At 29.6% G+C, this 27,511-nt stretch overlaps 1 protein-coding gene and 1 long non-coding RNA gene across 3 annotated transcripts; both read left to right on the forward strand.

Annotated features, from left to right (window-relative positions):
* The first annotated feature begins 2,881 nt into the window (after nt 1–2,881).
* On the forward strand, nt 2,882–7,676 carry LOC141534662 (uncharacterized). 2 transcript variants are annotated; one of them, XR_012480456.1, is made up of 4 exons: nt 2,882–4,182; nt 4,404–5,265; nt 6,818–7,199; nt 7,607–7,676. XR_012480456.1 is itself a non-coding variant. In XM_074254147.1 (3 exons), the coding sequence occupies exons 1-2, from the start codon at nt 3,993–3,995 to the stop codon at nt 5,258–5,260; spliced, it is 1,047 nt and encodes a 348-aa protein (XP_074110248.1). In that variant the 5' UTR covers nt 2,882–3,992; the 3' UTR covers nt 5,261–5,265; nt 6,818–7,307. The 2 variants fall into 2 exon arrangements, 1 of the variants encoding a protein (XP_074110248.1); XM_074254147.1 differs by lacking the exon at nt 7,607–7,676 and having other exon boundaries at nt 6,818–7,307.
* Nucleotides 7,677–16,963: 9,287 nt separating this feature from the next.
* Nucleotides 16,964–25,155, forward strand: LOC141534124 (uncharacterized). Its single transcript, XR_012480375.1, has 3 exons — nt 16,964–17,129; nt 24,539–24,616; nt 24,824–25,155. It is a non-coding gene; the product is annotated as an uncharacterized LOC141534124 (long non-coding RNA).
* Nucleotides 25,156–27,511: the final 2,356 nt, after the last annotated feature.

The raw sequence follows: 27,511 nt of genomic DNA on the forward strand, positions 1-27,511 counted from the left end.
TATTTAAATTTGTACATCAGTTCTTGCAATTTCATGATTGTAAGTGCTATCATACTAATTGTAATTACTATCGTAATTAAATGTATTATAATACGTTTACAATTCCTCGCGAGTTTTGCTCAATTGTATCAAATATTGTTTGTTATTATGAATTTATATAACTTTTACATGTTTTTTTAGTTATTGTTTTATCTTCTTAGGAAAAAATTTTTTTTTTATTAAAAAAACCTAAATAATTCTCATAAGATCTCAAAGTTCTCATAAGATCTCAGCATTTTAAGGTCTTAAATAGCTACTCTGACTATTCCTGGGAGAATTTCACTATCTCTGTATGTATGTATGTATGTGAGTGTGGGGCAGAGGGAGGGCTTGTAGGGTGTACTCCTCTCATAACTTTTGGATGGTTTGACTGATACAAACTCAATTAGCGACATTCCAAAAGATTTTATCGAAAATCACATTACAAGTGACATTAAAATTCAAGACAAAGACCTATCAATTTTTCCATGACCTTGAGCTTAAGGAGAGCTTGATACCTGGTACTATACTGAGTAAAATTTAAGTCCTTAAAATTGGTATAATTTGCAGTACTCTTAATTTAAACTTAGTCTGGCATTTATTTTAAATTCCTTGCTTACTCCTATTTCATTTCATTTTCACTGATTGTAAATAGTTGATTACTTTTTCTAAAATTTTTTGTTTACACTGTTCTATTAACCTCATTTCTAATTTAAATATTGTTAATATGTCTATGTAGACCTGTTTATACTCTTACAAGTACTTTATATTACTCTTTTTTCAAATCAAATAAATAAATAAATAAGACTGCATTTTAAGAGTAATTTATTTTAGAATCACAGGTGATACAAAAATTGTAAAAATATAATTAATTCTTACAAACTGTTAGGCTTTCTATAAATTAGTCGAAGTATTAATTAATAATTAATCTAAAAATTCTATACTCGAACGTTTTTAGGATTAAAATTAATCATGAATATGCTCAAAAAAAAAAAACTACAGATTTACTCTGTACGCGATGTTTTATTTTTTTATTCTGATACTCCGAATGGTAGGAGTAAGAATTCATGCTGGATTATTCCAGATTTTTCAGTGTGTCGAAGTAAAATATTAAATAAATGGGATTATAACAAAAAGGAACAAACAAAGTTTTCCATAAGAAAGTACTAAAGTTTTCAATAAGAAACAAAAAAAATAAAGATTATTTAAAGTTTGATATAAATAAATAAATTTATAAAAACAAATAAACTTCAACATGTACTTGAATAAATAACTTTATATGCTTTTGATAATTTATACAAGTTTTATTGTTCAAGAGATTTAATAGAAAACAAGTATGAAAACGACAAATCTTCAAGTGTTCTTTGTTGGCAACAAAGTAGTACAACACCCGCATAAGTCAGACACTCAAGACTTAAAACTACAACGCTTTTGTTTAGAGCTTTTCCTTCATAGGTATCAAAATCCTCAACTATCTTACATTAGCCTTTGTCAAGTGCCTATCTTTAACCTTTAACCTGAGTAGCTTTCAATTTTGTCTAAAGCTATCATGAAATAATAATAATAGCTCTTATTATCTTGAACATTAATTACCGTAGCAATAAAAGAGAATATAAAGTTTAATTTGCGAAAAGTTTCCTTTCGATTCCCCTTCAGGATAGCTTGCTACTTTTTTTTTTTTTTTTCCAATTATTTTTGAAGACTTTTGAACGTGATGTGATGAGTTTTAGTACATGAACTATAAAGTTGTCTGTTATTGAGAGTTGAGAAACAGAAATGTACAACTTTTATTTATTAAGTGTTCTTAACCATCGTGTACACACACTCATGACCTTCTTAATGACACTGTAGCGTCAGTGCGTGATCAAATGTGTTGCCAGACACGGAGCATAATGTACGTAAGAGTTATAACCTGTGTATTTATTTTTTTTTTTGTACTTTTCATTACGTCATTTCTATAATTAATTTTATTTATTCTTCAAAGTTTTTAATTAATAATTAGTTAAAGTATCATTACTATTTTAAAGGGAAGAAATAAATTAATCCTCATTAAAAATTCGTTAAGATAAAAGTAATGATAGTAATAATAATAGTTTACCCAATACCTTTTAATTCGTCTTTTTAATTAGAGGGACTTAGTTACGCGTATATAGTTACAGTAATTATCTAATTATAACTGACTCAACATTCAAAAGTTTTGAGTTGACAAAATTTTTTCGGTCCGAAGAAAAATTTCTTGAATCAAATCATTCATTTTTTCTGTGTAACAATCGATAATAAATTTTTTTCGTTCGTTTTCGAAGAAACCTAATTATTTTCGATTCATTTTTTTTTTTGTATTATTTGTTTCTTATAATAATCTCGGAGGTTTTTTGAATGTCCTCAACAATTTATAGAATTATATTATAAGGAATGTTGAACTATGTATTAATCATTACTGGTAACTTGTATATACATTTATCATTTGCTTATAGTTTGGAAATCGATCATGGAATACTTGTGAACATATACCATGTCATGATTATTAATTAATACATTATTATTACCTTGATACTATGTTATAAAGCTACATAATATGATGTTTACAATTTTTTGTTTCCATTGTAAAACTATGTATTATAATTTTATCTATAATATATTATTATTTATACTATTATTATTTAGTTACATGCACGGAAAGAACAAGATGACACTGGATATCATCCCAGATTATACTCAGTGCTATCTGTTGTGAAAAGAATTTTCAGATAGTAGCTAGTATAATCCAGATTATACTGAGTAATATCTAGATTATACTCATTGTAATCTGGATTATACTAGCTACTGTCTGAAATTTTTTTTTACTCAGTATAATCTGGGATGATATCCAGTGTCATTTTGTTCTTTCCGTGTGTGCTACTCAGAATTATGAATTGTATCTTTGTGTAACCTTGTAATTGGCCCTGTGCTGCTAGGTTATCAATAAAAAAATAAAATAAGCTTAATTTAACATAAAATTAGGGAAGAGAAAATTAGAGAAGCTGTAATAGATTTCAAAATTTTTAATAGAAAAAAATTAAACTAGTCTGAAATGGTAATCATCGAGAAATTTTTTTTACTTCTCCGAAAATAACAGTGATACCATTTAAACCTTTTTTTTTTTTTTTAAATACTTTTAAAAACAAAAAATTAAAAGAAAAATTGTCCCGATAAATCAATTATCGAGCGAGTTACAGCTGAATCAAAAATTAAAAACCATTTTTATTGAATAATTCGTAATTTTTTTGGGGTTGAATAAGAAGATTCAAAAATTTTTTGCAGAAAGTCCCGGTAGGGTTTTTGAAACTGAAGAAAAACTGTAGGGGTTTGGGTCCCAATGTAATCGATTTGGCGTGTAATGCACCTTATAATTTTTAGTATCGTATAAATTTAAAATCCCATACAAAAAAAATTCTGATTCAACATGAATTTAATATTTAAATTCATATTTTGACAGAAATATGAATTAGTTTTGAGATCAATCTAAATTTGAAATTGATTTGTAGACAAAAATTAGCACGCCTGTAGAACTTACGATCCTGCTTCAGAATTTTATTAAAGACTTAAGAATACTTTATGTTCAAAATTTTTCCTAAATATTACTAAATTCATTCTGAATCAGAATTTTTTTCGCACGGGATGATTCTATTTCTATGTAACATTAAACATAGATCCGCTAAATTTTTTCATTCATAAGACAATTATATTACGTGTCTCGTTCTCGATGATAGTACTATGTAGTCATGCTTGTCATGCTTTAATCCACAACGTTTAACGCTTAAATTTAATCAAATTTGGCGCGCTACGCCATATTCCTCGACCTGCGCCCTCTGTATTTCATATTGTTTTGTTGTGCTAAAGCATCAACACGTTTTTTGCAATTACTAAAGCATTTTTCTTTAAAATAAATAATTTTGCATAATTAATTAATATAAATATCAATTAAAATACTCGACATGGGAAAGCGATCAAGATCTCGATCCCGTTTCCGGGAATCTAGGCGTAAAAAAGATGACAAATGGGTTAAGATGCAAGAGCAGATGGATAACCTAACAAAAATTGTTGAATCGTTGGTAAATGTTCAAAAAGAACAGAATTTACCAAAAAATCCGCCTGAGAAGCCAATCACTACAGACGTAATACAAGGTAAGAAAAATAATACCGATTTAGTTAATATTAAAAATATCTACTTTCCATACGAAAGTAGAGAGGTGAATACCCACACGGTGCCACCAGGTCCATACGACTGTAATTAAATGTGATTAAGTTCAATAAGAACGTATTTATCACAATTGCACAATAAGTGCTAAATAGTAATTTTTTATTTAAATAATAATAAAAAATTTGTCCTTTTTTGTTATTCTTAGAGACAGAAAGCTCAAAAGAGAATAACCCTAACAAAAATAATGTCAGCGAGACAGCAAACTCTGGACAGACAAAAAATAATGAAAAAGCTGATCTGGAAACAGACAAGGATGGTGTTTTAAAGGTTTTAGGATTAGACCTGGATGATTCTAAATTTAAGAATGTGAAATATCATCCAGAACTGAAAAATACTTTGCTTAAGTGGAAGAGCGAGGGCCTTCCGGAAAAGAACAAGAAAGAAATTTTGGAGGCATACAATAGGAAGGGTGAATTTTTCACCGAAGCCCCCAAAATAAACCTGGAAATAGTCCCGTTGCTGACAGACATAGCAAAGAAGAGAGATCAGCATTTTGCAGAGACCCAGAATTGTGTGGGCACCGCAATAGCTGCTCTGGGTGCAGCAGTCTCTTTACTTCTGGATCAACCTGAGGAAGGTATAGATGAGGATGCATTGACAGATTATATAAGTCATGCAGGTCAAATCCTCACGGACGTTTTCTATCAGCAATCTGTGGCAAGAAAGTCATTTGTCACGCCACAATTAAATAAGAATATTAAGCCAATGGTTGACACTATGTTGTCAGACGAATGGTTATATTGTAATGATCTTAAAGACAAGGTCAAGGACATCAAAGATATAGAAAAAGCTTACGCAGACATAAAGGAGAAGCCGGCTACAAAAGTATTATCAAAGTTCCGAAGCCAGGGAAATGCGAGACGCCCACCGGCGGATTATCGCGCGGTGGGCCAAAACCAGAGATACAAATCCTTGAAGTTCAAGACAAAGTCATCCAGGACGTACCCACGAGAATCCAAGCCAGCGGCTCGGACGACGAGCCAGTCGTCATCCAGGAGATAGACAAGGTAAAAAAAATAGCAGGCAGACTGCGACACTTTGAGGCCAGGTGGAAAGAAATTACTTCAGACAAATTTGTCTTAAGTGCTATCAGTGGCTACAAAATTCCTTTCATACAAACACCGTCTCAAAGTTATTTCCAGAGAGAAAGAATTTTTTCTGTCGAAGAGATAAAAAAAATTCAAATAGAAATAAATAAACTCTTAGGTAAAGGCGCAATCGAGGAGTGTCAAGAGTGTGATGATTAGTTCATCTCCCCTTATTTCTTGGTGTCAAAACCAGACGGGTCAAATCGTTTCATACTCAATCTCAAAGAATTAAATACATTTATCGATCCTCCGCATTTTAAACTGGAGGATATAAGAGTAGCTCACGGGTTAGTTTCGACAGGAAATTATTTAGGGAGTATAGATCTCCAGGATGCTTATTTCCTGGTACCAATTCATAAAGATTATAAAAAATTCTTAAGATTCAGATTTAAGAATAAGTTGTACCAATTTTTATGCCTTCCCTTTGGTTAATGTACGAGTCCGTTTGTATTTACTAAGATAACGAAGCCCGTAGTCCATATTTTGCGTCTCTGGGGGATATTGCTAGTGTTGTACTTGGATGATTTTTTGTTTCTGCATAAATCTAGAAGGGTATGCGAGGAGAATATGAGGAAGGCAATAAAGTTATTGGAAGAGCTAGGTTTTATTATAAATCTTAAGAAAAGCTCGCTTGCAGCTTCGCAGACTTGCAAATATTTGGGATTCGTAATTGATTCAGTTAGTTTTACGTTAAATCTGACAGACAAGAAGAAAGAGTCAATTCCCAGATGGGTAGATACATTTAAGGTCGGTAAATCGTATAAAATTAGAAGGTTTGCGGAGTTCCTTGGAGTATTAACATCAGCGTGTCCAGCCGTGGCGTATGGTTTTGTTCACTGCAAACAGTTAGAGAGACAAAAATATCTGGCATTGAAATTTAATGGCGGCAACTATGAAGGGCGTATTATGATTAATGAGACCATGATGGAAGAGTTAAATTGGTGAAATGTGAACGCGAAAGTCGGCCAAAACCCAATTAGAACGCAGGTTTACGAGTTGGAAATTTTTTCTAACTCGTCATTGACTGGTTGGGGTTGCTTTTGTAATGGGGTTAAAGCTTTTGGGTTCTGGAATGATAAAGAAAAGAGGAAACATATCAATTACCTAGAACTATTAGCTGCTTTCTTCGCTATCAAATGTTTCGCCTCAGAGCTCTCACAGTGTGAAGTTTTGCTTAAGTTAGATAACACCACCGCGATTTCTTATGTAAATAGAGCAGGAGGTTTCCAGATCCTGATGCAAGTGCAGTGGATGCGTTTACAGTGTCGTGGAGAGATGAAAACTTCTACGCTTTCCCTCCATTTGCCCTGATTATGCGTACATTAAGAAAAATAATTAATGACAAAGCAGTAGGAATTGTGGTGGTACCTTTCTAGCCTACCCAGCCTTGGTATCCACTCTTTGTGTCACTCTCGATTAAGCCTGTTATTGAGTTTAATCCTGATATTAATCTATTATAATCTCCTTACAGGGACGAGAGCCACCCTCTAGCGAGCCATCTTTCATTGGTGGCAAGCAAATTATCAGGACAGCGTATTTAAGAAAAGGAGTATCTCAGGAAGCCTCAGAGATCATGGTGGATGCTATAACCCCAGCAACATTGAAGCAATATGAAAGTCATTTAAGGAAGTACGAGCGGCAGGCATGGTGGGGATATGCTGCTCTGAGCGCGCGGTGAAGGGGTGATGATGATCACGTGACCGCGGCAATACGTATGGCAACACTGTGATTACTATGATTATTATTTTTTCTGTTATTTGTTAATTCAAAATAAACATTGCGTGTTTACAAGTGTCAATTTAAGAAAATTATGGAAAGTGAAAATAAGAAAACTTATTATCGAGATAAGTTTGGTAAGTTTACAACTAAAAGAAAATTAGAAATAGAACATAAACGTGTAGAAAATATCTTGAAAAAAAAAGTTGATGGTGATGACAGTTCACTAAGATTATTAAACTTAGGTTAGTATTGACATTTATTTTTTGCTAATAAATATTAATTATATAATAATAACAGCATGACAAGTAGTGATTATACAATAATTTTTCAATGTTTAAATTAATAAATCATCAGTTAAAAAAAAATAAAAAAATGAAATGGAATTTTTTTAATTTTAATGTAGAACTTGAAACAAAATTTTTCTATTATTTACTTATTTTATAATTGAATTTTAGCTGTCCCCTTAAATTTTTAAGCTCACAAAATAGCACAACAACGGAAAATTAAATCACTGAAGCCATCCTTATTATGTTTTCTTCAGAATAAAGATTCAGCAGAAGCAAAAAAAGTTTGCAGTGGCATTTCAATCACAATGATTAATAAAATAGCAGAAGCTATAATTAAAAAATTATGTACTAAAATTAGTGAAATTATTAAAAATAATGATACTGAATTTAATAAAAAAGATAAATAATTTTTAAAATGTTTACTTTTTTTTAATTATTATTAATTCTATACCTACAACTGTATTCACTTATTGACATTCTTTAAAAAAAATAACATTAATAACTAATATTAATTAATTAATTTATTAATATTAATCATTCATATTATTTACTATTTTTATTATTTACATATTGAAATTTTGTATTAGAAAAATTTTAAAAATGTTTACTTTTTTTATTTATTATTAATTCTATACCTACAATTGTATTCACTTATTGACATTTTTTAAAATTATTAACATTGATAATTAACATTAATTTATTAATTTATTGATATTTCTTAAAATTATTAACATTGATAATTATTATTAATTTATTGATTTATTGATATTAACCATTAATATTATTTACTATTTTTATTATTTGCATATTGAAATTGTTTATTAGAAAAATTTTAAAAAATATCACTGTGAATAAATATATCTTAAATTTGACAGTCGTAGGTTAGGTTACTTTACTGTTATGATTATTACTTTGCTTCTATCTCTTTCTAATATATTTTATCTCTTTTTAATGGTCTACAATGTTGCCGGTTAGTACCAAAGATAATCGACGTTACCGAATTTACTGAAAAAGTTCATCTTTTTAATTAAATATCTTTTTAATTAGTCGGGCAAGACGGCTTTTTTTTTTTTTTCAATTATTTATTAAGGTTTTAACTTTAATTTAAATAGTTTTTTTTTTATATCTATCGACTAGTTTCGGAGATATTTACGAAAACGTATCATCCGTCTACCGTTTTGCCATAAAGCCAATGTTAAATATGCCTATTTTTGAAGTCATTTATTTATTTAAATAATCGGGCAACCCCCCCTAAAATTTTTAAGATCGGTTTGGATTTAGTTCAACTGCATATAAAATATGAATGATATTTTTGGAAATCAATAACAATCATTAAGATTATTTGCTGTTATAAAAACAGTACATTTTTTAAAACTATTTGAAAAATATAGAAAATTAGTGCTTGAAATATTGTGTGCACAAATTTGTAATGATACTGAAATTAGCAGACATGTGATAATTTCTGTGATTTCTACAATTGATAAAGTTATTTTATAAAATTAAAAAAAAAAATGCACATTTAAATCATTAGAAAAATTGTAGGTGCAATTTATTTAAATATTTTTTGTCCATTAATTTATTTCTGAAATAATACTGAAATTCAACAGGTGTCTACTGACTTCAGCATCATATTTTGTAGATATCATTTGCAATTTTCTAGTTAAGTTGTGTGGTAATTGTTGAGAATGTTACTTAAGAAAATTAGAGCAACATCTCTTATTATTCAATAAGTCAAGTAGTAGATAACAATTGTTTATATTATTTTAGTGACAATCAAATTACCAACTACGACTTTTGAAAGTATTCTACTTTAAAATCTTTGGTGATTGCTGATGTGTAAATACGAACATTAGTTAGTTGATAATATTCAATCATGAAGTATAATTCATTTAAAAATATATTTTTAGAGAAGTGTATGAACTTTTTGAGTAGTTAGTGTTGAGTAACTATCAAAAAAAAGAAGTCGAGTCCGAATTGTATTTTGTATAAAATATTAAACTGTGTATCAATATGATAGTTAACTCAATACTTTTTATACTCGTAAAGATTTATTAAATCTGTACTTGGCAACTAAATTATTTCGATGAATGATATTTTTGGAAATCGATAGCAATTATTAAGATGATTTTCTGTTATATAACAGTATATTTTTTTTAAACTCTTGAAAACATATCAAAAACAATTGCTTGAAATATGGTGGACATAATTTTTCTAAATGTCATTTACAATTTGTGAGTACAGTTGTGCAGTAATTATCGAGATTGTCACTTGAAAAAATTAGACTACCATCTCTAATTATTTAATAAGTCATGTATTAGATAACAGTCATTATTTTTATTCAAGTGACAACCAAATTACCCACTGTGAACTTTATAAGTATTCTGCTTTAAAATCTTTGATGATTGCTGACGTGTAAATATAGATCACGTCAGCAATATTATCAAGTAACTTATATAGAGATCTAAGTTACTTGATAATTTTTTATTTTTTTTTTTATTTATTTATTTGGAAAATATGCCAAAATATTCTATTATGAAGTATGATTCAATCAAAAACACGCTTTTAGAGAAGGGCATCAACTTTTAGAGCAATTAGTGTTTAGAAACTATCAAAAAAATTACAATGCAAAATGTATTTTGAATAAAATACTCAACTGTACATTGAAGTGATAGTTGACTCAATATTCTCTACACTCGTAAAAATTTATGAAATCTGTATTCAGCGATTTATGTTGCTAAATCATTTTGATGAATGATATTTTTGGAAATTAACAGCAATTTTTAAAATTATTAGTTGTTGTTAATCTGTACTCATCAAAGTTTATTTTTGAATTTATTTGACAATTGAAAATTTTTGTTATCGTTATTTATGATTTCAAAAAAATGATATTGTTTAATTTCTACCGTCTATGACGATCACAACAGTAAAATTTTTGTTTGAGTGCAACTTCTATCAGAATTTAAACGTTGAAAAAATTCAATCTTACTATGCACTATTATTTACGACATTGTCGCGTTGGAAACATTTTTAATTTATAAACAATAGAAGTCGGTGAGGCTCAAAAATTTATTTAAAAATAAATTTGCGTTTTATAACTGTTTTATTCAATGATAGTATGCTTTTAAATTAAATAAAAATGCTAGTTTGATCGAAGTCTGAAAAGTAATTGTTTCCAAAGAACCATTATTACTTTCAGATTTTATATTTTTATTCTTCAAAACTTTTAATATCAGTTTCATTTTATAATCAGTTTAAATATCGATATTTGTCAAGTAGATAAACGTCTACGATCTGTTGAATGAATCAAAGAATTTTCTTTGCTGTTATATAGAAGTCACATAGTTACAGTGCTCAGTGTATTACTTTTTTCAATAATTTTAAAACCAATCTAGACAATTTTAAAAATTTATTTATGGCTATGAAAACAAAAAAAAATGTTCCGAAAAGATAAATGACTTTGATCTATCAACAATCTATCTAAAATTTTCTTATGTTTCAAGTATTTTAGTTTTAGTAAAAATGTGAGGCTTATGTGATTTTATATATTTTCTGACGGCTAGAAAATTTCGTCATAATATCTACTTTAAATTTCTTTAGCCAATATTTATGAGACTTTTTATAAATTAAAATTGCTATGGCAATTAAAGTTTACGATATGATGACTAAAATAATTCAAATTTTAATAATAGCAAAATTATTTCTTATCTACCTTACCGATTATTAATTGTTGAACCAAAGTTTTTGGTTCAGCAAATTTTCAATAGATGTCAGCTTAACTAGCGACATCTATGAGGAACGGGAGGTAAAAAAAAGTTTTTCTACTAGCGTTTCCCCTTAAACGTTGTGGATTAAAGCATGACAAGCATGACTACATAGTACTATCATCTTCGAACGAGACACTTCATATAATCTCGATCAAACTTCGCCCGCCTTCGGCGGGCTCGTTTGATCGGTCAATTATTCTCAAAGTTGGATTCACTATACGTTAAAATCACTTCAGTTTGTATATACATCAGTCTATTCTGTATTAAATGGTACTCTAAGCGTATAGTTATCCTTACGGCATTTTTTTTGTTTAGTAAAATGTTATTTTTACGTAAAGATGAATTTAAAATTTCTAAAACTAATCAGAAATTAAAATAAAAATATTATTGTTAATAATTTTATTTTGAGAAAATAAAAGTACATGTACAGATTAAATAAAGTAAACTGTAACCAAACAGCCAAAAATAATTAAAGTAAAAAAAGAATATAAATCAATTATGAAGATATCAAGTTCAAGTGTCATTAATAATATTGAGTGAGGTAAAAAACCTAATATAGAGAAAAAAAAAAGCGAATTTTGTTTCTCGGAATCGGGGGATAGAATCGGACAAAGAACCTCTTGCTATTTAGATGTAAAAAGAAGCGCGATCGATGGTGAAAAAAATTCTTATCCGTTCTCCGTCAGACTATTGGTGAGTGCGAAAAGTTTCGAGGTGAACAAAGAAACTAAAGTGTGTGTGAGGATGTGGGTGTGTAACTGCGTACGTGTGTATACGATAGTAATAGGAAGTTTAGGGGGTTAAACAGAGAAGAAGAGAAAGAGAGAAAAAGAAATGGATGACGAATCGTGAGTAATAGTGTACAGGGAGAGCATGCTGTACATTATGTGATATGCCAACACGCTATGAAAAAGAAAGAGAACGAAAAGTAGTAAGAGAGAGATAGGAAGACAGTAAATCCATGTATCGCAGAGGCCGCACAGCCTCCCCCATAATGTGACCCCTTGGGGGCTGTATCGATCCGTCGCTCTGATACTACTATCTCACTTTCTCTATCTCTCGCTCTTTACTCCCTTCGCAACATCCCTTCGTGAGTATCGCACTGGTATAATATAGACATGTGTATGTGTTGAATGTATAAAACGAGAAAAGCTTTCGTATTCGTGAAACTCATGAGAGTCTACTGCGAACCGATGTGAACAAAGAAATACGTGCCCTCGACAAAGAGACTCGACGACTCTCTGACATTCTTTGTTTGCTGTGATAGATCAGATTGGGGTGGAACAATTTATATTATACAATGACGTTTACTGATTTCATTTCTTCGATGTCCTTGAAATTTTTCATTACTAACTAATTGGAAAGGTCGTGGGTTTTTTTTTTTTTTTTTTTTTTTTATAGACTAGCAAATAAATAAACCTATTTCAAATGCCAGTAAATTATTTTTTTTTTTAAACTCTTGAATATAATAAAGCATCGAATGGATAACTTTCAAAAAAAATTTTTTTTACAATAAATTTATCGTTGAAAAGTAAAAAGTACAATTTATAATATTTGACGGGTATGTTTAAAGTGGATGCCAGCATCGATGATGGTTTGAATCAGAGTGACTGATTTAATTTACTGGAATAGCTAAAACAACTTTTATAAAATAATTTACTCTCTTTTTCGTCCACTTATTCATACTCTATTTCCACTTATTGACATTCCCGTTGATTTTCATCAAAACACGGTTAAAACGAAAAATTAATTTAAAAACCGTCGACGCAAATTCATGCAAACACTCCACGCGTCAATGACTTAATTTTTCTTTCTACATATTTATGAAACGACGGAGTGAATAAATGAAAAATAATAATATAATCCATTGTTTGTTGGATTTATTTTTATGACAGTCGGCTGAAATATACAAGTAAGATTTCGGTGTTAAAGTGATGTTAATCGTCTTAACATCATAAACAATAACTTAAAAAATTTTTTTTTGTCCCATAAACTCTAATCATGCCCATGCAAAAAAATCCCTGATTCAAAATGAATTTAAGATTGAAATTCATATGTTGACACAAATATGAACTAGTTTTGAGATCAATCCAAATTAGAAATAGATTTGTAGATAGAAATTAGCACTCCTGTAGAACTTTCGATCCTGCTTCAGAATTTCAATAAAGGCCTAAAAATATTTAGGGTATTTTATATTTAAAATATTCTTTAGTCTTATATGTTTTCAAGTTTTAGATATTTAAAATATTCTTAAGTCTTTATTAAAAGTATTAAATTAAAATTGATCTCAAAACTAATTCATATTTGTGTCAAAATATGAATTTCAATCTTAAATTCATTTTGAATAAAAATTTTTTTTGCACGGGCACACAAAAAACACTAAATGTTTTACAATTTTTTTTTAAACATGTAGAGATCTTCAATATTGAGAACGGTTTGCCACTTTTTTCTCTCTTGCCCTCTATTGGTCAAGCAGAAGTATCTCTGTCATACTTGTACTCCAAATGGAATCTTAAAAAGCATTTTATGCATAAATAAATGAAAATTTTCCAAAAAAACATTTCGCTCTTCTATAAATAATTAAATTATTTATCGAAGAGCGAAGCGTTTTTTTCGAGATTTTGTCTTATACATGAGAAAAACACGTTTGAAAATTAACTATCAACCGCTCTCAATGAAAAAAAAAATTCATTTATTTGCAAATTTTTATCCCATAATTTTAATCATTTTTTCTACAATTTGGAAATTTAATTTAATTTTGACCATAATTCATTACTTTCATTCGGAAAAAATTGTATTGTTCCGTTTATGTATTTTTTTTTGTAATTCCACATCATATTTATTTTTCCAATGAACTCCAACAATTTCATTTGAACAATCAAATGTGCTTAATGTATGAATCATAATGTTTGACGATGACATTATTTAATTGTCAAGAATAAACGATTCATTAGTGAAAAAACCATATTTGCGGTAAATATTTAAAATATCATTGCATTAATACAATGAAAATATGAAAATGACTAATGACAGCACATTGATATTTATTTTAATTATTTCAAAAGCTTGACGCGTAACCTCAATAATTTTTTTTTTTTTCGATTTCAAATAAAACATCGATTTCAATCAAGTTTGATGTTAAATCTCACGACAAATAATATTTATTGTAAATTATAAATTTGATTCAATAACTTGTCACTGAAATCAAAAATATGACATATGAAAACTCTGAAATTGAGTAAAGTTTACTTAAATCATGAAGAATTTCATAGTTTCAAAATTTGTTGACTTGATTGAAGACGATGAAACTCCTTAAAATGATTTTCTTAGTTCAAGAGTTTTTTTTCTTGAAGAAAGTATATTTTTCTTTCAGTGTAGTAAAATAATAAGCCCTACAAATTTAGCCTCTGTTTGAGGCTTTTAAATTTATAAGTGAATAATTTTTTATACAACATGAAGGCCATTTTTCAGTTATTATTTTTTTTTGCATACGAATTTGGAAATAAATATACTTTTTGAATAAATTTGAGAAATAGATTCTGACAATTTTTTTTTATCGATTTTAATTAATAAGAACAATTTTTTCAAGAAAAAAAACCATTTTTTTCACGTCGCTCAACTTTACCGAAAATTTCTAATAAATAAATAATTATTAAGAATTTAAGTAACCATTTTTTGTAAGAATTCATAGTAAAAGCTTCATGCTCTGTCTACAATCAAAAATCAATAATTAATATGAACACTTGTGAATTAAATTTGGTATTTTCAATCTTACTTTATTTAAAAATTGAAGATAAAATATCTAACGACTGAATCTATTTTTAATCACAATTATTTTGCTAAAAAACTTTTTTTTATTATAAAAAAAATCTATTCGCTGTACTTGGATCTTTAAAATTCATTTTTGCGATGAAGTACAAAAAAAATTGAGGATAAAAATAAAATTCCTCACCTCATTATCGCACAGCAGTTACCGTCGTCGATGCTTAAATCCGAAAACGACAAAAAAATATAAACAACTATAATAAATAAATACAAAAATGAAAATACGAGTGTCAAAAACATGAAAGTCATGTTGACTCTTTAGACGTCATTACTGTAGAAAGACATTGAAGCAGTAAGTGAAAAAATAACAAGTGAAGGTATACGTAGTGAACGTCGGTTGCTTCAGCGATCTGTTAAGTTACCCTCTCTCTATTTTCCTCTCTTATCTTTCAAGAGAACTTAACTTGTACTCCACCCTCGCAGAGCTATGCCATTAGTTGACAGTACAAGGGAGGACATTGCGGTGGTGAGTGTGCTGAACTCATTCTATATATCTAACCCCCTTCCGCATCACGCACAGCAAAACTGAGTAACTAAAGCTTAAGCCCGGGTTTTGTATTTTATTTCTAAACCTTTCCTTGTGTACTTACCGTCTACCATTAACCATATACCATCTACCATTCATATTAAATATACCTATTTTTGTATCGTATTAAATATATCTATTCATGTACCTAAATAAGTACAGGCTCAGTACTACACATTAACATTCAATATAAATCCGCCCGGGTCGAAAAATTTAAACTGATTTTGAGCAAAATGATCTGCATTTGAACTTATTGATCTGTATTTGAACTTTTAAAAACATTTTCATCTGTATTTGATCTACTATTCAAATTATTTTTTATCTGTTTTAAGTCTAAAAAACCTTTTAGTAAAATAATTGAACAGCTATAAATATTTTATGCTGTTTCTAATCTAATAAGACTAAAAAGTTTGATCGGTTTTTACTCTAGTTAATTTGCACTTGGACTTAATGTATTGTTTTCAAATTCAATATGAAATCTTATACTGTTTTTGATCTACAATTTTAATTCTAAATTTTCAGAGGCCAACAATCGACTAGAATAGCGACTTATAATTTTGTTGAGTCTTAAGTATCTTATTAAAAATTATTATAAGTCGCATTTATTTAAACAAATACATTGTTATAATATATTCATGCGCTCTCTTGTTTTATGAACTGATCTTTGATCAAAACCCTACACCCGTCATATTTATTTGTCATAGCTTAACATTTCATAGGCTATAAAAGTTTTGTATCTGCGAATATTAGTTGCAGTGATAACTAATAAATTTGTATTAACATACGTAAAATAGTTCTCATCGTATCATTGGATCTAAATCTATAGTTTTCGAATCATCGATATTATACACAATGAGAATACATCGACAAGATTAATATATTGACAAGATGACAAGATTAATATTAAACTTTGTAATTTCACGCATCATTTAATGAGCGGTATTCTCTATTTGGTAGTGCGAAGTATACCGTTTGGTATACATTGCACCACGAAATAGTGAATAGTCACTATTTAAGTTTCATAGAATGAAAAGCCGTGCCCTGTAGAAGATCTTCGAGGACACAAATAAAACGATAATAAATAAATAAATAAATATATTACTATTATTACGATTATTTTCATCATTATTATTATTGTTATCGAATTCGTATAAGGTCTGTTTTTGATTTACAGCCGATCAAAAACCAACTAAAAATTATGGAACATTTTGGTCTGTTTTTGACCTTGATGCGATCAAACCAGCTAAATGATTGTGACAAAAAAAGTCTGATTTTGGTCTTGAAACAATTTAAAATAATTTTATTGTAACATTAAAAATTATATGAAATTGGTCTGAATTGGGAATAGTTCGGGTTAAAGCAGATTAAATTCTTATATAAAATAGATACACATAATAAAATTAAATTGAATAAAAAACATGAAAAATTTTCATTTATCATACAACAGATTAAATTTTTTGACCCGGGCGGGATGGACTCAGGATTGACGGCGCAACATATCAGTTAAGTTCTCAGCAATTCTCTCAGATACAGATACAGATACAGAGAATCGCATTCACTAACTGACTTCATGAAAGACGAGGACTGTACTCAACACTGCTATTTATAGGACTGGGAGTGTGGAGCATGGAGCATGGATGAGAAATCGGGCTATGTAACAGGGTAAGTTAGGACTCTCAACCATACTATTACACTGGGGTGGTTTGTCTTTATGTAGACTCTGCACCTTCACCTCTTGTGCCTCATCTTGTTCTCAATGTCAAGAACAGTTAATGCATCAACAATCAACTATAGTACTGTGGTATGAACTAGCTGAGAGTGCCATATAAATTACACACAATGTATTATATGTATAGATAGATCTCGACAACAGAGACATAAATACTAGAATATACGGTGGACATTTTCATCATCCAGATTAATTTGAAACGCCTCGGGCTGTCTCTCGATATTTGATGGATCATTTCCATATTATTGACGATGGACCATTTCGTTGTCTACAGTCTGCGGTTAATTTTATCTTTTTCTGTTTGTGAATATTTTTATCGGAAAATAACAGCCAGGCTACTGTTATCACAACATTGCTGACAGGGATGAAAAATTGTAATTTAATAAATTTTAGCTTTATTTTTCGATTTTTTAATTACAATATACAAAATTTGTAAAATAATATCACTTTTAGAGAATCAATTACTGAAAATTTGATAAATGATGATATTGAACTTGACATGTAAAAAAATTTTGACATATGACCATCTATGGCCAATTTTCACATCAGGTTATACATATTATTTGTCAATTTTTTAACTTTCTCGAGAAATTTCTACGTCAGTTAATAAATTACATTGAACAAAAATTGGTTTAGTAGTTGATTATCCTAAAAACCGATATCAAGTCGCTCCTTCAGAGAGTAGATAAAAAAAAAGGTTCTTTTAGAAATGAAGGCCTTAAGTTTAAGAAATAAGGTACCGGCGGGTAATAAGGCCTAGCTAAGGAAGATTTTGAAAAAAATCGAAAATATTGAATTTAATTATTGCAATGTGTCATTAATTTTTAAATTAAAACATTAGCCATAAAATGTAATGGAGTAATGGTAATTTTCACCATAAACAAACACAAAATTAAATTTTTTCATAAATCTTGTGATTAGGCCTTAATTTACTACGGTAGGGTAATAAGGCCTGCGGTTTACACATACTGGAAATAGTTATACTGTACTTGATAAAATTGGTATTAGAGATCAATCATCACTTAAATTGAGCAACAATACTTTTCAAGATGTTGATAAAAATTAGAACAATGATTTTAAATTATTAAATATAAAATTATAAAAAATGTTTACCATTTACTCAAATCGTTTTTTAGGAATTCTTTTGCGCTACTTTAGCATATGACGGATGATGAAATATAAAAGACAAGGCACGTTGTATCGGGACTCTATAAAATTGTAGCGACATTTCTATGCTAGACGCTTCTACTAGAGAAGTCTTTAGCGAAAGCGGTTATTTTGAATAGCATTTCTATCATTTAGGCCTTATTGACTACGGGTACCTTAGAAGTTATTGTGAGGAGACGATTCAGCGATCGTGCGCCCTTCCTTTGATCAAAAAATCATATGCATGGGTACATATGACTATATCGGGCCTGATATGGACATATAAAGTCATATCAGGCCATCATGGACATATCAGGCCATAGAAAATTTTCTGAGATGGTTATACATGGATGGACATCTCTGGCTACATTAGGAAATTTTTTCGCGTGGATGAATACAAAATTAACTCTTTTATAACCAACGATTTTACTGCCATATCTTGGATGAGTTATACAGTAAAACAATTGGTGCTGTAACAGGAGTGATCCTGTGGGAGCAACATAATAAAATTAAAAATTATAATAACGTTTATTTTTATCAACTTTACTCTGTATATAATCGAGAATGAATTTGGAGTAAATTTTCATTTTTATCCTCAGAGTACCAGAGTAAATAAACATATAAGTAATTTTTAATCAATTAAAATAAGTCTTATACATAAATTTTGTCTCGTCGAGGTTAAAAAAATATTAAAATTGAAAAAAATGATCAAACCTCGCGAAGTATACCAGGAGCATAACTTAAAGCACAAAATTTTCTACAATGAAGTTAGTAAGTAAAAGTTTGACAGGATGAAAAATAAAGTAGGTGCCTTGAACATTTTATATAAGATTGAAGAGACTTTGGTCATGGAAGATCGGTGTGAAAGATTGGCCTATGGAGGTCGCGTGATCGGTTAGAGGTATATTTATAAGAGTTGCTCATCTTCATCCGTTTTACCCGAAGTAAAACCGTCGATCTAGTGGATTGGCGTGTCGAAGGGTTGTTCGATTCTCTTGTGGATTGATCGTCGTATGTTGATGGATGCAAGAAGAAATCTACCACCAACTGCTATGTCACCACAACTACCACAAACACTAACACCAACACCAGCTAACGCCATCAGCAAAGAATTATGTGGGTTAGAAAATCGAACGTGAGAAAGTAAAAACATGCTATCCATATAACTTTTATGGACAGTTAGAGTAGACCGGCTACTGCGGCCTCATAACAAAAAAAAAACCGATTCCGAAAAAATAGATAAAAATAAAAACCAATAGATGTCACACGAACTACCTCAAGAAATTTATATAACCTAGTATACTATCATACCTTTCTTTTATTATTGCCACTGTTATTATTATTATTATTACTTAAATTTTTTGTATTTCTCCATACAAACACAATTTATGCATTTCCTGTAATATAAGTGTAAATTCAAAGCCATTGTATCGGATAATATATACAGGTCGCTTATATAATAAAATAAAATATAAAAATTCCGTGTCTACGATTTTACGAAAAATAAAAAAAAAATTATTCACACGTACCAACACGACAACTAAATATCTTCTCATGAAACACTACCCACTGTATGTTCGACCCTCTCTGTTTGAATATATTCTATAATACTACTACTACTACTGCAACTAGTAGTATAGATTCAAGAATAAATAGATAGTGCCCTTGCGATAGTGAAGCTTGTCGAGAACTGTACACTCTATATACTTACCCACACATATGTACATCCGTACATACACATATTTGTATGTGCTAGGAGTTACGTGAACTAAATGTAACAACGCTTTACGTTACTGGACTACAACACCATACGTGCAGCAAACATTAACGTATAGACTACATTTGTCGACACATTTACCTCAATATGCTACGGTCATTTGACAATAGAGCGCTCAAAATCACTTCTATTGCTATTTAATCACCTAAAAGTATTTTGTCTATTTTTTAGTTTTTTTTTTTTTCCCCGATATATTTCAATTGTAGAAATAAAAATAATTATAGTACGGAAAAATTTTAGTAAATCCAAGTATGTTGGCCTTAATTTCATGGTTTCTGAATTCGATCACATATACTCGTTGTATGAGTATAGGCGTTTCCATGTCCTTTTGGGTCCCCTAGTCGAATCAATTACTATAAACCATTCGTTTTTTATCACATATTAATTAACGTACACATTTCCAGAAAAAATAAAAAATTATAGATTATTTTTATGTACATACCAGATCGAGATACATACGTCCAATATCAAATTTTTTTCGCGGAAGAGTCTATTTTACTGAGAAAACATCTTAATATAAAGACAAACTATGAAAATTTTTTTCAGAGGCATTGTTAACGAAGCTTTAACGCGATTCATAAAAAAAATTTTTTTTAACGATTTTGGTTTTTTTTTCTAATCTATCGAGTAAGTTTCGATTATAAGACGATTAATTTTATTATAAGATTATTTAGGAAGATCGTGTACTTACAAGAGTATAATAATGAATATAGTTGCAAAAAGAAAAAACAGTAATTTCGTAATAGTAAAGCACAATATCTGCATTATGAGTGAAATAATAATCAAGTATACTTCATGTTTCTTTTAACTTTTAACCGTTTTTTATAAATGAAAAAACTCGTCTTTTTACTCAAAGAATCTCAATTTCAAGCATAGTTTGAGTACTTGTTATCTACTACCACCACCTACAGTAAATTTCAAATAAAATTCAATCAATTAAATTAATCATGTGAAATATAGACATTATATTTACTCTTTAAAAAATCAATGTTAAAAAATAATCAATTTTTGGCATCTTAAAGACTAGAAATTGCTTTAAAATGTTGTTCGAAGTATAGTATTTTTAATTTGATGCAAAGAGTTGTAAAATCCGGTAAAATATATATATATATATTTTTTTTTTGATTAATGGAATTTATTCAGTGTATAAAAGTTAAGTGCACCCACACGAAAAGAACAAGATGACGTGGTGAAAAAAAATTTCAGATAGTAGCTAAAAAAATCCAGATATACTGCGTGATGTCTGGATTATAGTCATTATAATCCAGATTATACTGCGTGATATCTGGATTACACTCATTATAATCCAGATTATACTGCATGATATCTGGATTATACTCACGATAATCTGGATTATACTAGCTACTATCTGAAATTTTTTTTCACTCAGTATAATCTAGGATGATATCCAGTGTAATCTTGTTCTTACCGTTTAGCGAATAACTTCCAAGCATAAAGTTTACTAATTTTATTATATTATACAATTATGATGATGGATTATCGGTCTTGTATGAGAGTTTTTAGAAGCTAATGTCAACCAACGAAACGCTGTAAAGTGAAATAATAATCAATACAATCAAATATCGATGCAATTTAACCGCAATTATGTCAACAGGTATTTGTAATTATTCGAAACATGAACTACTTTTTTTAAGTCAATTATTTGCATCAACAATACAAACTCAAAACAAATTTTAAACCGAAAAAGTTATTGCGAAGAATTTTATTTTTTTGAATCAAACAGTTAAATTTTTTTAATCCAAGAACTTTTTTATTTGATTCAAGGAATTAAAATTCCTAAAAAAACTTGATTCATCAAAATTACAAAACATCTGTCTTTTATAAACACTGGTATCAATCAACGACTTTTATTTTCAGGTCGAGATAATCATATACTTCCATCTTTCACGCTTAAGGTATACATAATCGTTTTTGATGAACGCAGATAATCCACAATATATATTTACGGTGACATTTTCACGGCACATTTGTGGAAAAAAAATGTAAAAATTTTGATGGAACTATATGGTGTAATTTTTTACCCAAGATATGCGCGTTATTTATAGGTGTGCAATGCATAACGCGCGCAAGTATCAGCAGTAGGCATAACACCGGAATACATACGGACATATGCATAAACAGAAAATCACCGGGTTGTAACATAGTTGTTCCCATGTGAAACGCCGTCGGATGAGCACCGAGTTCAAACAAAGACCGAGCGAATAGTAGAACGTAGAACGAAAGAGAGAGAGAGAAAGAGAGAGAGAGAGAGAGAGAGAGAGAGAGAGAGAGAGAGAGATAAACTCGAAATAAAGAAAGAAAGAAAGTGAGTGACTGTGCGAGAATACGAGAACGACGTGGTGAGTTCACGAGAGTGTCAACTGTGTTACCCTTAACTATGCAGTTTCATCGTAGAAATTGCATTTCTGTTTGCACGATAAATCTACACTGGCGCGTACGTGAGCAGTTGAAATTTGTACATGGTTCTCTCGGTTTCCGCTTCCATGTCCTTATTACTCTCAGTATGTTCCAACAAATCTACTATATTATATTTATATACAATATACATGTATATAAATTTATACTTGATCATACCAAGGCCCATAGATTGGGTTTGAAAGAACGAGATAAAAATACTAATGAAAAATAAAAATAATATTGAATAGTGAAAAATCTATAGACGGCTAAAAAATCACCATCACCAATTTACCTTTTTATTTATTTGTTTATTATTGTTATTAGTTTTTGTATTGGCGTGTTGGTTTTTAGGGTGGCTCTCAACCCTAGAATTGCCATGAGTTTACGTGACATCTTTACCGGAAACAGAGCGTAGGGACAGACGAGAACAGAAAAGCACCGGGATTTGCCATCATTTTGGCCCTCAGGAAGAATATACGTGATCAACGGCTGCTCGAGGCAACGCCAAAGTCCAAATATAACTTTTATCTGTCAGACTTCCGAGTAAATGAAGCTATAATATACTTCACTTCCTCTTTCTCTCACTCTCTCTTTAGTTTTTCTTTCTATTATTGTTATTATACTGTCAGCAGAATTTAGTGTCGGAGATTAAATGTTCTTCACAGTTTCAATAAGTTTCTAATAGTTTATTTCTTAGCTTCACTGTTTCTTTTGTTTTTGATGTAATGACAAATTATCTGGTACTTTTATTTGTCTTGGTTCGAGTGATCTTTTAAGATATAAGTTTTTTGACAAAATATTTTATGTATTATACATGAGAAAAAAAATTTTTTGAATTGAGAAAAAAATTACTTGAACTTTTTTTTTATCAAACTAAAAATTTTTGTTCAATTCTCATTTAAAAAAAAAAAATTTATTTTTAATAAACACTGTTTTATTGAGACTGAAAAAAAATCATGCACTTTTTCAATTCAAGAAATATTATGTTTAATGACTGTTTGTCAATTTAAGCTCAACTTTTTCGAGTGAAGAAATTTTTATCTGTTTAAAGAAAGATTGAAGTGAAAATCCGATTTGTTCGAGCTACGACTTGAACTCAGATCTTTTTGATTACTCGTCGAAAACTTTATTTTCTAAGCATTATGGGCTTTATGCATCCCTGTTAACTTTTATCTGTATCAATTTTCCTTTGAGAAAATCAACGATCGATTTATGATAATTTTAAATTGATTTTACTTATTTTTTTAAAGAAAAATCAACATTTTTGACTGTTTTTTTATAATAAGATGATTTTAAAAATTTATTTACTGAAGAAATTATGTTGTAATTGTTTTGGCTTCGAAAATATTTTTTTTTGATAGATTTTTAATAAGAAAAAAAGTTCAAAAGTGTGCTAAATTTTTCCTTTAATTTTTGCATAAATGCTATGCTATAAAATAATAAAAAAGTACACGTCTTGCTTTTTTTATTAAGCCTGTAAGAAAAATTTGTGATCCGGCCATACATGATTATTGGCCAGATTAAAATATGGATAAGCAAATCAGGACATGAAACATTTTGCTGAAAGAAATAAAAAATTAAAGAATTATAATAAATTTTTTTCTTACTTTCGTATGTAAACATTTCAGAAAATTTTTCACGAAGTATTTAAATGAAATATTTCGTACTTCAAAATCTAACGATCAAATTTATTGTCAATTCATTCTAAAAACGGCCACAGTGAAAAAAAATTTTTTTAATGTTAATTTTTCAACTTTGGACACAGACAAACAATTTGCTGTACAATTCATTTCTTCATTTAATAAAAAAAAAATCAACGAACAATTTCATTGTGTTCAACCATAAAACAACTTTTTTACAAAAGAATTATTATCTTGAGTCCAGTAAATTTTTTTTCAATGTACATATATTTATTCAAGCCGTATCGATATGAAAAGTTAAATTAAAAAACATAAAGTCTGCTTAAAGTTTGATAAAATGAAAAAATTTTTTTTATTTTAGATGGAAGTGTGAATTAAGACCGGAATAACTGATAGTTGATGATTTTTGATTGAAATATCACCGCTGACAACGAAAGAGGTAATGATTGAAAAAATTTATTAACATAAAATAAGTTGATTATTTTCGCTTTAAAATACATTATAATTATAAGTGTATTCAAAAAGTAAATGAGAAAGTTAACAAAAAAGCTTTCTCGTCGGGTATCATAAATCATAAAGAAAAAGTTTTCGACATTGACGTAGGTCAATTTTAAGCGATCGCCTTACAAACTCTTTTCTTTTTCAGTCATCTGTTCGAGGTTGATTAAATGAGCACGTTTGATAGAGAAATTTTCATGCAACGAATAGCGATACGGTTTAATTATCAAAGTAAAGGCTGTAAATCCACCATAAATATGTATTTGTACAATGAAAATCGGATCACTTTGTAAAGCGATCCCTGCCTACTTTACAATTGCCGGTTGTGTGATACACAAAACTGACTGCTGGCCGTTGGTATTTTCCCTAACTTTTTCACGTTTTATGTCATCTTCAAAGAGAATATTCGAAATTGTAAATTAAAGGAGTTAATGTATTCGAATTACATATTTATATGTCAATATATATTTAACATATTTATAAAACATCAAATGTTATCATACAGAATTATTAATTTTATGATTTTCATGATTGCCCGGAAAATGTATTGCATTAACACTTTGAGAGCTTACATATGACTACTGTCGCCGACATAGACAAAACGAATTTTTTGAGTAAAGAATTTTTGTTGTTGTTTTAGAAAATTTTCTACACTATGGATTAAAAACGGAAATTTTATGAGTCAAAAAAAATGTTTTTTTGTTATACTCGCTCCAAAAGTTCAACTTTTGAGCGCTGGGTAGCGTCCGTAAAGGGACTCTTTTCTAGAGACTCTACCATACCGTCTTTTTTTCACGGCCTAAGCCGTGAAGTTTTACCATCTTCTTTTTTTTACGAACTTTTCGAGTACACCCAGATGAAATTGAGAGAGATTGTAAAAAAAAAAAATCACATCCTAGTGTACCGACCAATGATTGTGAGTAAATTTTAAACAGTTACTAATGAGTGGCGCTAAGTATTTTTCTGCTGGCAGTTTATTATGAAGCAAACCTAATATTAATAAAATAACAACCAAGCCATAAATAAATATTAATAAAAAGATAATTAATATAAAATTAAGTTTTGTTGCCCTTGTGAAACTTCATAAAATTTTAATGTCATTATTTGCCTCCTATCCCTCAAAAGTTAAACTTATAAAGCGAAAATAATAAATAATATTGTATGTCATTCGGCCGTTAAGTGGCGATTTTGACAACGACTTTTTTTCGATATTCGCTTTAATGATCGTGACGCGAATGTTCGAAAACGTGCGTAAATTTCTGTCCTCGGCTACGCCTCGGACGTTAAAATTACGCCCGTTTCGAACCTTCTCGCCGTAAATCTTAAGCTCATATCGAAATATCGTCGCTATCAGAAAATCGCCACTTTACGGCCTTATAACATAAATATATATTTTATAGAGCGCCATATTTTATAGAGCTTCTCAAGAGGTCCAAAATGAATAATTAGTCTCCTTATTTGATAAAGTTCCCTCATCGAAGTAAGCTAGAAAATATGCAGTCAGAAATTGGCCAAAATCCGGGGGACGTCAGCCATGTTTTGGGCTCCGCTAGTGACGACACCGTAGGAGCTGGTAACCAAGGCGTTAACAGCGCAGAGGATGACAGCTGAGGCAGCTTTCGAAGATGTGAGATACGAGGGTGAGTACAGCGGTACTTACCGTGAACCTGAGATAACAGGTGAGCTGATAGGTGAACAAGTACATAAGCAGAAGAGAAGAGGCAGAGGTAGGCCAGTAGGCAGTAAAAACAAGGTGACTAAGCAGCATGCTAAAAAAAATGAAAAGGAGACACACACACATATAGACATAGCGACAACCTTGCGGGTATAGTTCGGGAAGCTTCCTGTGACCTTCAAACGTCAAGATTTGATGGAAACTCAATTTTTGAAAACGGGGTGAAAATAATAACTTCCCGATTTTTGAAAATCTTTGATTTTCTTAACGGGAATTTGAAAAAATTTTAAGAATTAAAGCAGATTATATAAACAGAAAATCTTTAAAAATGTTCTACCACATACCTTTCGACAGTATAGTTAACTATGCTATAATTGTCACGGGAAGATGTTATAAATATGTTCTGAGAAAATTAACTAGTATACAAAATAAGCTAATTGATGTAATTACCTAACATCGAACTTCATCTTGAGTACAAAGGACTCTTCCATAATTGAGTCTCTGTGTTATACTTATGAAAATTGTAAAAAAATCTTTTATTAATTACCTTGGTAAAACTATTTATAAAATCACTAACTTCGTTCGTGCACTCAACTTCACTTTGATGGAAAATCGGCAACTTGCCGCACTAGTTGCACATACTATTCATTATTTCTCATACAAAAAATGGTATTTTTGCTACTGTTTGAAAAAAAAACTGTTTGCTCATTTTATTATTGTATTGCAAGTTCTCTATTAACCAAGCAGTTTTTTGAGTTCGACAAATTTATGCTTTGCACATACAAAATCAGATAAACGAATTACAGGTTTTCACAAAGTCTCGCTTGGTTCACTACTCTAATGTTGAATTACTAAGTGTACGTAATTATCTTCATTGTTTATAATTTCAATACCCCAACAATTTATGTATTTGTTATAAATAGGACCAAAACTTTCGCAACTATTCAAATCACGGTTTATATTTTATCCTTAAATTTTAACATTTGAAAAAATGTGAGCTTTCTGATCCGAGTTATTAATTACTGATTATCTTTAATTATTATTATATTTTGATTATCTAAATTGTTATTTACAATATAGCGTCTGCCGAAATATTATGTAAATAATTGTTTATTTAAATTTTATCTATTCGTTAGATGTTCATTAGATTTATATTGAAAA

The sequence above is a fragment of the Cotesia typhae genome, unplaced genomic scaffold, assembly GCF_013202065.1.
Source record: "Cotesia typhae breed Kobodo isofemale line unplaced genomic scaffold, CoteBio_Ctyphae scaffold_13, whole genome shotgun sequence".
Classification (NCBI taxonomy): domain Eukaryota; kingdom Metazoa; phylum Arthropoda; class Insecta; order Hymenoptera; family Braconidae; genus Cotesia; species Cotesia typhae.